The following is an 11,180-nucleotide window of genomic DNA, read 5'->3' on the forward strand; positions in this document are numbered from 1 at the left end:
CGCCCCCCCCCCAACCCAAGCGTCCCCCCTGTAGAGCCGGGGATGGGGAGGTGTCGGTGGTGCGGGACGAACTCCCGGGCCGGGGGCCAAGGTGGGAGCAAGAGCCCCCGAAGCCGAGGCGAGGTGCCCCGCTCCCGCTTATCGCCGCCGCCGGCCCGGCCCTGCCGTGCCGAGATAGCCCCCGCCGCCCCAGCGAGAGCCCTGCCCGCCGCAGAGGTCAGGCAGGACGAGGCGCGGCGCTCCCAGGGATAAATATAGCTCCTGCCTCCCCCCCCCCCCCCCCCCGCGGCCCCCCGCCGGCCGGGACTGAGCTCCGTGGAGCTGCCAGCCCAGCAGGAGCAGTAGGCAGGCACCTCGCAGCCTCCTGCCGCCATCGCAGGCACCAGCTCGTCCGGCCTCTTCGGTCTCGGGCACCGTGGCCGGGTCCAGGCAGGCTGTTCGGCACCGCGGGGTGAAGGGAGACTCGGACGCGGGCAGGGATGATACAGCCCATCTTTATTAGACAGCTATGCAGCTGTACAGCGAGGGCACTGGGGTGTGCACTGGGGTGTGTGTGATACCGCGCTCCCCAGGGACCCCCATGCCCGCACGCCCCTGGAGGAGATGAGGAAAAGTGGCTCGCCATGCACATGGGACACCGACACAAGCACAACATGCGGCAAGGACTCGGGCCTGCTCTTGCCCGGCCTCTCCCTCCTGCCAGCCCAGGGAAAGGTCCAGACTTTTCCCCCTGCCCCAGCTTAGCTATCAGCAAGTCCACTGGGAAGCCTAGGCACAGCATCCCGCAGCCACAGGGAGGCTCACCCCTGCACACAGTGGCAGCCGGAGTGGCAGGGAAAGCTACTGGAAAGCTTGGGTTTCTGGGAGATTTGCTTTCAGTTTCCTTTCACGTGCCATGACAGCCCCAAGAACCAGAGCTGCTGCACAGTCATTGCAGCTGCTCTTCCTTGGGAGGACTCCAGCAGCACCCAGGTCCACAGACCCCCTGCCCAGCTCAGTCCTGGCCCCAGCAGCGAAGAGCTGATCCCCATCCCAAGCTCTGCTTTAGCACGCTCTGTTTGGTCTCTTACAGACCCCAAAGCAGTCGCAGCTCCAGACCATCCCTCCCCATCGCAGCAGGGAGCCCACCACCCCAAAAGGGCCTGCCCCTGCGAGAGCACCCCGACCCTGCTCATGCCCTTGGTGCATGTACCCCTGGGAGCAGGTGGCCCAGCATGCACCCAGCCCAGGCTCAAAGGGCAGAGGACAATAACCCTGGCGGAGGAAGAGAGGCAGCCCTGGACTCCAGGGACAGCAGAGGAGGGCCTGCGGTGTTCACAGAGGTCATGGCAAAAGCAAGCAGCCCCTGCCAGAGGCAAGGGGAGGAAGGGAGAGAGGGGAGAGAAACCCTGGCGGGGGTTAGCCAGGATGCAGATCTTCACAAGCTGCCGCTGGAAGAGAAGAGAGGGAAACCGAAATGATGGTAAGAAGGTCTTGTCTGAGGCCAGGCTGCACAGCTGGGATCCTGATCTACCACCACCACCCAAAGGCTGGGCTGGGGCTTGCCTCTCCCTTCTGGGTTCAGGGCACCCCTCCTTGCCCCATCAGGCACGAGCCAGCTGCATGGTATATGGTCTCCACAGCAGCTGAAGCCATGCTGCAAGCAAAAGGATGGTTTCAGGAGAGAAGGAGCTGGGAGCCTCTGCGTGAGATGCGAGACACACTGAAGCCTTTGCTTGGGGAACAAGAAAGGCCCGATACCACAGAAACGGCCGCATCAGGACAGACCCAATGCACCACAGCCTTTTATCATGCCTGGGGGAAGAGAACCAATACACAGAGCACAAGACCTTCAGGGTGGGCTCCGAGGGGGCTGCGAGCACTTCTGGGAGACGCCGGGTTACCCCACGCTGGAGTCTCTTTGGCACTGCAGGAGGGCTCGCTAGCAGCCCACATCCCACTGGTGCTGCGCAGTGGGGAGTATGCTGCCCTAGCCCAGAGGTACAGCACAGAGGCTGCCAGCTGGGCAGGACGTCAGGGACCCAGGACTTTCACCCCACTGACTCTTCCTTGTGTGCAGGGGAAGGGCCAGCTGTCGTGAGAGTTAGGGAAGAGCTGCAGCATCCCTGGATCCTGGCCAGAGCTGTTCCCACCAGCTCTAGATCCCACCCATACCCCCACAACAGCAGCAGCCGGGGTCCATCCCTCTGCAGGGCGCTTGGGCAGAGGGGTGGGTGACTGCCCACTGCTGTCCTGCTCCAGGCTGAGGGGCGCAACATTGGTCCTCTCCGGGAGGGTAACCATGGTCCTGGGCACCTCCTCAGCGCTGCAGGCAGGGCAGGTGTGGTGCCACAGGCTGAGCTAGATCCCCCCTCAACAGCTCCTGCCTTTGTTTTGGAGGCAGATCCCAGCTCTGGGCGGACATCTGGAGCTGGTGCCATCTCACATCCCTTCGAACAGCAGCTGCTGCTGCCACCTCCAAGCCAGTCCACAGCTCCCCACTGCTAGTCCTGTCACGTCAGCTTTCGCAGGCTCTGCAGCGATCCTCCAACACGGACGACACAGATGTGAACACAGACACATGTATGTACTCACACACGCATTCACCCCACAAGAGTCAGAGTGGCGTTGACTTGACACACGGCTGGACACAAGGTGCCACCGCAAAGCCGCTGGCCTGGCAGTTTTGTGTCTTCGGCAATTGACGGCAACAAAATGGAGCCCGGGACTATCCTGTCCACTCAGGACGGGAGAAGAATCAGGCTGATGCCACATCCTGCTGCCCAGGCGGCTCCCAGTCTGCAACCCCCACAAGATCCCCAGTCTACAAGGCTATACCTGCAAGACAGAGAGGGGATGTGGCACCTGTCGGGACCATCCTGAGTACACATTTCCCCTCACAGCCTTCACCCCTACCTTGTGGATCTGCGGCGGAAGCTCATCTTCTGAGCTCTCCTCTGGCACGGGCTCTGGGTGTCTCGCTGACTGCCCGTCCTCAGCCCAGCCTCCCAGAGGGAGGCGAGAGAAGTGTGATGGGGCTCTGTGCACTGTGCCTGGGTCTGCAGGAGAGGCAAGGAGGAAGATTATTAGCTGCTTGGGAGACTGTCAGTCTTCAGGGGGAGGCAGACTGCTCGTGCCGGTCCATACAGGACATCGGATATGGGGCTTTGACCCGGAACTCAGACCTCTGCCCTGGCTCCCGTACCTGTGATGCCACCATATCGCCGCTGGAAGCCGGTCTGCAGCGTGGCTGTCTCCTCGGCAGGCTGCCGCGGTGAGGAGAAGGGGTAGCTGGCAGAGCGAGGGATGGGGACGGGGGCACCCCGCTGAGCGTCCAGCTCCTCATGGGCGCTCTCCCCGCTCTCGTCACTCTCTCGACGGTGCCAAGTGTGCCGCTCAGGCTCCAGCTGGGCATGCTGCTTGTGCAACTGCAGGCCAAAACATGAATGAGTCAGCTGCGTGCGAGAGTCCAGATGCCCAAACACACCTTCTCCACAGCACTGTACACACACTGGTCTCAGCTCACACTCACACTGGTATCCCAGTCACTCTAGACAGGGTACCCCAGTCCTGCCTGCCCTGACCCCACACCCCTCTGGCTGGCCCACCTCCAGGCTGCTCACCTCATGCATGTAGAGTGCATGGAGACTCATCTCAGTGGAGGCGTACTCCGACAGGATCATGCTCTGTAGCTGACCCTCCCAGGCGCTGCTCCCCGAGCTCACGGTCCTCGCATCGGCACTGCCACGGAACACACAAGAGGTGTTTGCTGCCCAGGTGTCCCCCACACCGCCCAGCCCCAATCCGCCCTAATGTCAGCCTTGCAGAGATCGACTCCTGGATGGGTAGGAACAGGCCCTCTATAGCATCTCCCCAGATGCACAAGGTGACCAGCCCTGCTATGGCACTGCCTCCTCCCTACCATGGGTTTCTCACCACAGTGGTACCTACAGAACACCAGACCCCACACTGTCCTTTGGGGCCAGCCTAAGCACCTGGGCCTAACTCTGCTTATGAATGTGTCCCTTGCTGTCCCAGGCTGCAGAGACAAATGCCACCATGCACCTAGGAGAACAGGATGGCAATCGGACAAGGGTTTAAGGAATTTGCAAGGTGTCCGACCGCCCCTCTCCAGCCTGCAGCTTACCCAGAAGCTGTCATGGCACTGGCACCGCGAGGCTGGGCTCCCTCTCCATCCCTTCCCACCGTCTGGAAGCCACTGGGAGGCTGCTGGGCAGACTGGAGCGGGGAGAAGGAGCGCAGGGCTGAGGCCACTTCGGAGAGATGGCGAGAGACCTGTCCGTCCCGGCCCATGTGGAAGCCCAGTGCTGAGGAGCCCGCTATCACATTGGCAATCAGGCTGTGAGGCTGCAGAGTTGAAAGGGAGAGAATCACTGTCCTGTGCAGGCTTGGAGGCCTGATCCCCACCAGCGACAGAGAACTGAGGCACCTCAGCTCTCTCAGCCCCTCTCCCAGCTCACAGGGCCCCAGGACAGCCTGCTGCTTTCTCTAGAAAACTAGAAGCACCCGAACTAGTGCTGATGTATCACATTTGCAGCTCCAGATACAGCCCAGGCAAGGGCAAAATTGCCCAGAGGGCCTGATTATCAGTTTGCCAGCACCCAGCAAGCACCCCAAGAACACCCCGCATGCCCCCCCAGTCTGGGCACCTCCGACTCCGACTGCAGGGACTGGATGGAGCTAAACAGGGCGTTTTCGGGGAGCACAGCCTGCTGAGCCAGTGCCACGCTGCTGTCCCGGTGCACCCGCTCCTTCAGGAAGCCGATGAAGGCCGTGCTCTCGCGGGGCGGCTGCCACTTGGGGTTGGTGATGGCAAAGTGCATGAGGGACAGCTCCGTCTTGCCATCCTCGGCCTGCTGGTAAATGGAGGCCTCCGTCTTTCCTGCTGACATCCACTGCGAAGCACAGACAGGTAATGAGGAACTGGAACTGCTTTACACCCCTACAAGGCCTGGGAATCCTGCCATCAGTCTGGGCAAAGCCCGCAACACCCAGCATAAGCTGGGCTGCGGCTCCACGTGTAGCAGGTGCTACACCGAAAGCCCCATAATAGTTCAGCCCTCACAGCCTGGGGAAGAAGCAGCAAGCACACCATCTTCCACCTCCACCCCAGAACATGCATCACTGCAAGGAAACCAGAGACAGGGACTAGTCACAAAATACCGAGCTGAAAGCCTCATCCCGCACTCTCCAGCTCGCAGCAGGAGCGACTACAGTCAACAAATGACTGTTCTTAAAAGCTTCCTGCCACAGTGAGTCCACCCCCTCCCTAGTTCATGGCCCTGTCACTAGGGAGTCTTTTGTGACAAATAACCTAAATTCCCAGGCACATGGAATATGTGGATCCCCTCTCCTCCCGCACTAGATTTTACATAATGGAAAATGCCTCCCATCTCCCCGAGGCTACCCCTCTCCTGGGCACAAGCAGCCCAGCTTCTTTAAGTCAGTTCTTAGTGGTCATGCTTTCTAAATGTCCAAATATCCCCATTTCTCTTTCCTGAGGACACAGAACTCTTGGTTGTGAAGACAGGCAAGGACATCAAATAATGAAATGACAAAGCCTGGTTCACAAAATACCAGGTTAATAATAACAGCTGGGCCACAAGAGCCTTCTGGGGCTGGTGACCTGTGTTGGCAGCCCCAGACACCCAGCAGAGAGGCAGGTAGCTGGGCTGGGCTGTGGGCTGCCAGGAGTGATGAGTTACAGCCTCTCATGGATCTGAAGGACCAGACATGCTGGTGGGGAACCCAGGCTGCTCTTCTGCCACCCACAGGACCTACCGCTGGGTGGCCATGCTGGCGCACGTCCATCTGGGCAAAGGAGCAGGTGTCGCCCACACCCACCACCTCCACGGTGAAGTTGCGGAAGAAGTCAACGATGTCCAAGGACTTGGGCCGCAGGCAGACGATGAGGATCAGGGGCGTGATGATGGGACTCAGGAGCTCCTCCAGGATGAAGACCTGAGCACAGAGATGACAGGCTCAGCACAAGCTTGAGGGTGTCAAAAAACCTGCAATCCCAAAGCCAGCCTCCAGCTCCAGCCCTCCATCTTCTCAAGAAGGGTGTCTGTAAGAAAGCTGCCTTGTTCCTCTGCCAGGCCAGTAGCTGCTCAGCTCTCTGACAGCTTCTCCTTCCTGCAGGAATGGGGGCGAGTCCCCATCCCAGCCCCATGCAAGCCAAGCTCACCGCTTTGTACTGGAAGAGCTGGGCAAACTCGTCCCTGGTCTCGTAGCGGTGGGCATTGCCCTGCCAGTGGTCAGGCATGTAGTGGATGTGCGCCAGGATGACGCGCAGCAGTTGCTCTGGGCAAAACACCAGGTGCTGGTCGGGGATGAAAGACCTGTAGGACAGGACAGGGAAACATCACAGCATCAGACCTCAGTTCCTGGGTGATCTCATCATGGGAGGGCAGGGTGACCGGCCATATCACAGCTCCACCTGTAGCCTTCACACCTAAGCCAAACCTTCCCGCCAGCCGAGACCTGGGGTGTTGCTTTATAGCTCCAGCAACACCAATCATATCATACAACCACTGCACCCAAGACCACCCCTTCTCCTGTGGGCCCCTGACTCTACCCAGCTGTGCCCTTCACTCAGGCAGATTCACATCCACTTGCAACCAAAGAGCATGCTTGCATGGATGGTTGTCAGCCCCACTGCTCCCCAGAGCACTGTCAGGAGCACAGACGCAGCACAGACCCACCTCACCTGCACACTGTGATGCCCACCCCGAGCAGGGTGACCGTGGTCAGGACATGCTCGACCGCCAGCACATCCTCATCATAGATGGTGAGAGCGATGAGCACAGCCAGGATGGAGCCAGCAAAGAAGGCCACGTTCTTGGCCACGATGGTGAGGAGCGGGGAGATAAAGCAGTTCATGTACTTGGAAGCTGGTTTGTACCCCTTGCTGAGGCGTGAGTGCAGTTCATGGTCCAGCTCATTGAAGTGACGGAGGTAACAGCGGCCGTAGAGAGACCAGCAGCGGGCACCCAGGCTGCCCGGCTCCCGTTTCAGGATCTCCGTGTAGCTGAAGAAGGCGTAGAGGATCTGCCAGATGAGGATGAGGGGGCAGAGGAGGAAGTTAGCAATGCCAATCCAGAGGATGCGAGTGCTGAGCTTCTCAGCCAGCTCCAGGCGGTTCCCGGCCCGTTTGTACTCAGCCTTCAGGCTCCACTCATTCTCAAAGAGGGAGCCAGGCCCCCAGAAGAAGATGAGCTCAAAGTTGTACTTGAGCCCACGTGTGTAGAAGACAGTGTCTCCCAGCAGGGGCAGGCGGAAACGGATAGGCAGCAGCGACTTGTTCACCATGGCCACCATGTAGTTCTTGAAGCGGAGGATGCGGTGGTAGATGTCCAGCTCTGTCAGCTCCTTCTTGTGGATGCAGATCTGGTGCTCCTTCTGGATCTGCACGATGCGGGCCTGCACCTCCTGCCAGGTGTAGTATGGCAGGGTGGACTGGAAGAGGGCAAGCAGTGAGGTTAGGGGCAGGATGCGTCGAGGGGCAGAAGCTGGGCTGAGCCCACTCAAACAGCAGAGCCCAGCACGTGCCTCGGGGTGCTGACTAAGCACATGGAACACCAGGACACGAGGCACCTCCCTGCACCACTTCAGCCTGCAGCAAGCAAAACCCATACCTTGCCCCAGTGCCCTTTATCCCTAGATTAGCGCAGATGACTATTTCCCAGCCACTCACATGCCAGCTGCCTTGGAGGCACGAACACAGCTCCAGGCTCCCATGGGTCCTCCCAGAGCTGCCATTTGGAGTCAGTAGGGAGGCACAAACAGGGGAAGGGACTTAAGCAGTGTCCTACAGGGAGCCTGTGGAAAAGCTGGGGACAAACCAAGCGTCCTGGCTCACCCCACCTCTCAAGACACGGTCTCTCCTCAAAGGATGTGCACACACCTTTTGATGTTGTCCATCAGAGCAAGGACCCTGGACTGGGATATATGTGCAAGCCTCAAACCCCATCTTTGACACACTGATCTCCAGTGTGGTCTTTGCCAACTAGGTACCTCCATGCCTCAGTTTCCCCCCCAGTAAACAAGGAAGATGATGTTGTCCACATCCCAGGGAGGTAGGAGATATCCTCGCTTATGGCTTCTCTGTTGAAAGGTATCACAGAAAAGGCCATCACAGACTAAACATATTGGGTGGCAGATGGCAGAGGTGTGTGCCAGCAGGCAGAGAGGCAGGCTGGGCAGGGAGGGGTTAACACGGAATAAATTGGCTGCTGGAGAAGAGGCTGAAAGGAGATCTATCCTTATGGAGCAGAGGGAAGAGCGCTAGGTACAGATCTCCCAGAGAAGCTGGCTCCAAAGAGGAGTGAAGGTGAGCTGCTTCTCGCCACTCAGCAAATGCCTCCTGCATCCCTTAGTGGCCCCGCACATGGCCCTTGGCCCAGCTACTTACCATCGGGATTTTGAGGGCATTGATGTAGAAAGAGTGAATCTCCCAGTAGCAGCAAATGTTGTAGATAAATTTGACGAGTCGATGGATCCAGAAAACCCCAGCTATCACCAGGATGCAGATGAGGAAGCTGTTTGCCTGGATTCTGCAAGCAAGAAGAAGCAAGTAGTGGGAGACAGGCGCAGGCAGGCACCCTGAGTACCTGAGAAAGCAAGAGAGGTGGCTAACATGCCCTCCGCTGCCCTTACCTTGCACTGCAGACATTTGGAGGCAGGAAGGCATCTGGCAGAGTCACCTTAATGGGCTCACTGGGATGCTGGCTGTGATTTACTGCTTTGTTGGCAAAGAGGATGTCATAATCAACACAGCTGATAAGAAAGGTGGTGAATGCCACCACAAAGATGAACTGCCTGTGAAAAAAGGGAGCAGGCGTGAGGGAACCACCCTTCTGCCCCCCAAAACGTGAAGCAGGCAGGGTCATGTGTCATGGAGATGCATTCCCACAGTCATGACAGCAGGAAAGTTCAAGGGCACCAGTTCTTCAGAGTGGAATGCAGGTTTGGGGCATGGCAAATCCTAACAAAGGGGAGACAAGACAACTGGGAACCCTCCTGTCCACCCAGCTGCAGGGCACTCAGTCGACTCCTGTGGCTGCTCACCAGCAGCTGTCACAGCCACAGCAGAGGGGGAACCTGCACTTACATGAGCTCAAAGATCTCTCCAATGAGCATGCAGGTGAAGCCATTTTTCTGATGCAGGTTATAGACGTGAAAGCTACAGTCAAGGAAAACAGTCTGGAGACTCCTCTCTGACAGAGGATGGAGAGCCTTTTGTCCCACCAGCATTCACAGCTCCCCAGCCAAGTCTCCCTCCCCCACCAATGGAAAACCCCTCCCACCCCTACTCATCAGCAAGCTGGTTCTCCACTGCAGGGAAACACGCTCTGCCCAGGTAAAGCACAGCTGGGGTAAGTGGACTTGGCTCCATTCAAGCTCCTTTCTTCCCCCACCCAACACCCAGAGGGGGCTCTGTCCCAGCACAGAGCAGAAACTCAGCCTGCCCTCCAGCCGCACAAGGGTGGGCAGGGCAGGACAACACAGAGACAGGCAAAAATGCATTTAATACCCCTAGCATCTGTGACTGGTACCCCCTGCTCCTCACCCCTCGTAATGTGGTTAGCATAACTCATGCCACTGTATAAGGCAGGCAGCCATTCTCTGTGACTGTGTGGGTCACCTATTAGTTCGCTTTCCCTCATTATCAGGCCCTGAAGGTCCTGTGAGCCAAGCAGACAAACCAGATTTCTTCTTCCCTTCTCTAGCGGCCTCAAGATTCCTGGGCACAAGGCTGATTACTCTTTTCTGTGTCAGCCTTGAAGAGTCCCATGCACTTGGCCAACCCGATGGCTGTGATGACCCTGTCACAGAACAGGGAAGTGTAACAGCACCCAGAGCACTGTCCACAAAATCAAGGTGTTACAAGTCCTAAGTGGGAACTTGGACCAGAACTGCTGCTGGACAGTGAGACACAGGACGCCCCAGTAGCCAGGCATGGTCCCACCATGGTCTGCTTCCTCCAAGGACTGAGCAAGTGACTTGTATTCTTTTATATTATTTTTGAGTCTAGATTATGATTGTTATACTGATACAGCAAACTATGTATTAAGATATGACCCAACCTGCAGAGACTCCAGTTGATTAGAAACCATAAGCTAAGCCGTGCTATAAAATTCTGTAGTATGCTACTTATAAAATTGTACTACACTGATTCTGCTTACAGAAATCCTATGCTACTCTGATTATAAATGCTACACTACCCTAATAATAAAATCCCGTGAAGAAAATAAAGCTTTAATTGTAACCACAACTCAGTACCGTCATCACTCTGCCAAGGACCCCTGAAAGAACCTGTCTGTTCCCTCAGTGTTGAGTGACAGCACCCCACAGGCATGGGGGTTCTGCCATCCCCCAGCCCCTCTGGAGCCCTGTGGTGTTCTCTGGGAAGGGGCAGACGCTGCCCCAGCTCTGAGTTACACCAAATCCAGCGTTTCCACCAGCACAGGGAGTCCAGGAGGCGGCGGGGTGCATCCCTCGCCTGAACCCTGCCTTGTGAAAGGATATGCGAGAGAAGAAGAGGTCCAGGTTCTCGATGTGATGCCACGGAGCTGAAGGAAGAAGCAGCGCAGGGTGAGGGACCCTCCAGCACACCCAGCCTTGCTGCTGCGACAGGCACAACCCCACCTCTTCGCGCCCTGTCCCGGGCCCCCCGAGGCCCCAAACCGGCCCCGCAGTCCCCATCCCGGCTCCCCTCGGTGCCCAGCCGTTCCCCTCCGTCCCTGGCTGCTCCCCCCCATCCCCGGCCACCTGGACCAGCCCGGATCTGCCTCCCGCAGCCCGGACACCGCCGGTCCCCAAGGCCTCCTCCGCCACCCCGCTCCCTAGCTCCCCTCAGGCGCAGATTCAGGCCGCCGCCCCGCCGCCGCCAGCCAGGCCCCAACCCCCGGTGCCGGTGCCGCCGCTCACACTTGGCGCCCTCGGGGACGTGGACGAGCAGGTCGCCGCCGCCGGGGGGAGACTCGGTGGAGGAGCTCTCCAGGCGCTGGTACTGCGTCTCGAAGTGGGCCATGGCGGGGCCCCGCGCCGCCGCCGCCGCCGCCGCCGCCGCCGGCCCCGGCCCGGCCCGGCCCGCTCGGCCCCTGCCCCGCCCCGCGACGGGCGGCCGCGACGCCCAATGGCAGTCGCGGGGCGGGACGGGGGACGGCCAATGGGAA

General features: G+C 58.8%; 1 protein-coding gene across 1 annotated transcript; it reads right to left on the minus strand.

Annotated features, from left to right (window-relative positions):
* Positions 1 to 478: 478 nt before the first annotated feature.
* Positions 479 to 11,108, minus strand: ATG9A (autophagy related 9A). Its single transcript, XM_069781171.1, has 14 exons — positions 10,933 to 11,108; positions 10,531 to 10,574; positions 9,113 to 9,177; positions 8,659 to 8,820; positions 8,414 to 8,555; positions 6,710 to 7,458; positions 6,188 to 6,341; positions 5,782 to 5,961; positions 4,650 to 4,895; positions 4,127 to 4,347; positions 3,603 to 3,720; positions 3,185 to 3,407; positions 2,896 to 3,038; positions 479 to 2,817 (listed from the first exon to the last, which is right to left on the minus strand). Exons 1-14 carry the CDS (start codon positions 11,033 to 11,035, stop codon positions 2,812 to 2,814), a joined length of 2,556 nt encoding a protein of 851 aa, XP_069637272.1. The 5' UTR covers positions 11,036 to 11,108; the 3' UTR covers positions 479 to 2,811.
* Between the last annotated feature and the right edge of the window lie 72 nt (positions 11,109 to 11,180).

Source organism: Haliaeetus albicilla, chromosome 4 (genome assembly GCF_947461875.1).
Source record: "Haliaeetus albicilla chromosome 4, bHalAlb1.1, whole genome shotgun sequence".
In the NCBI taxonomy this organism is placed as follows: domain Eukaryota; kingdom Metazoa; phylum Chordata; class Aves; order Accipitriformes; family Accipitridae; genus Haliaeetus; species Haliaeetus albicilla.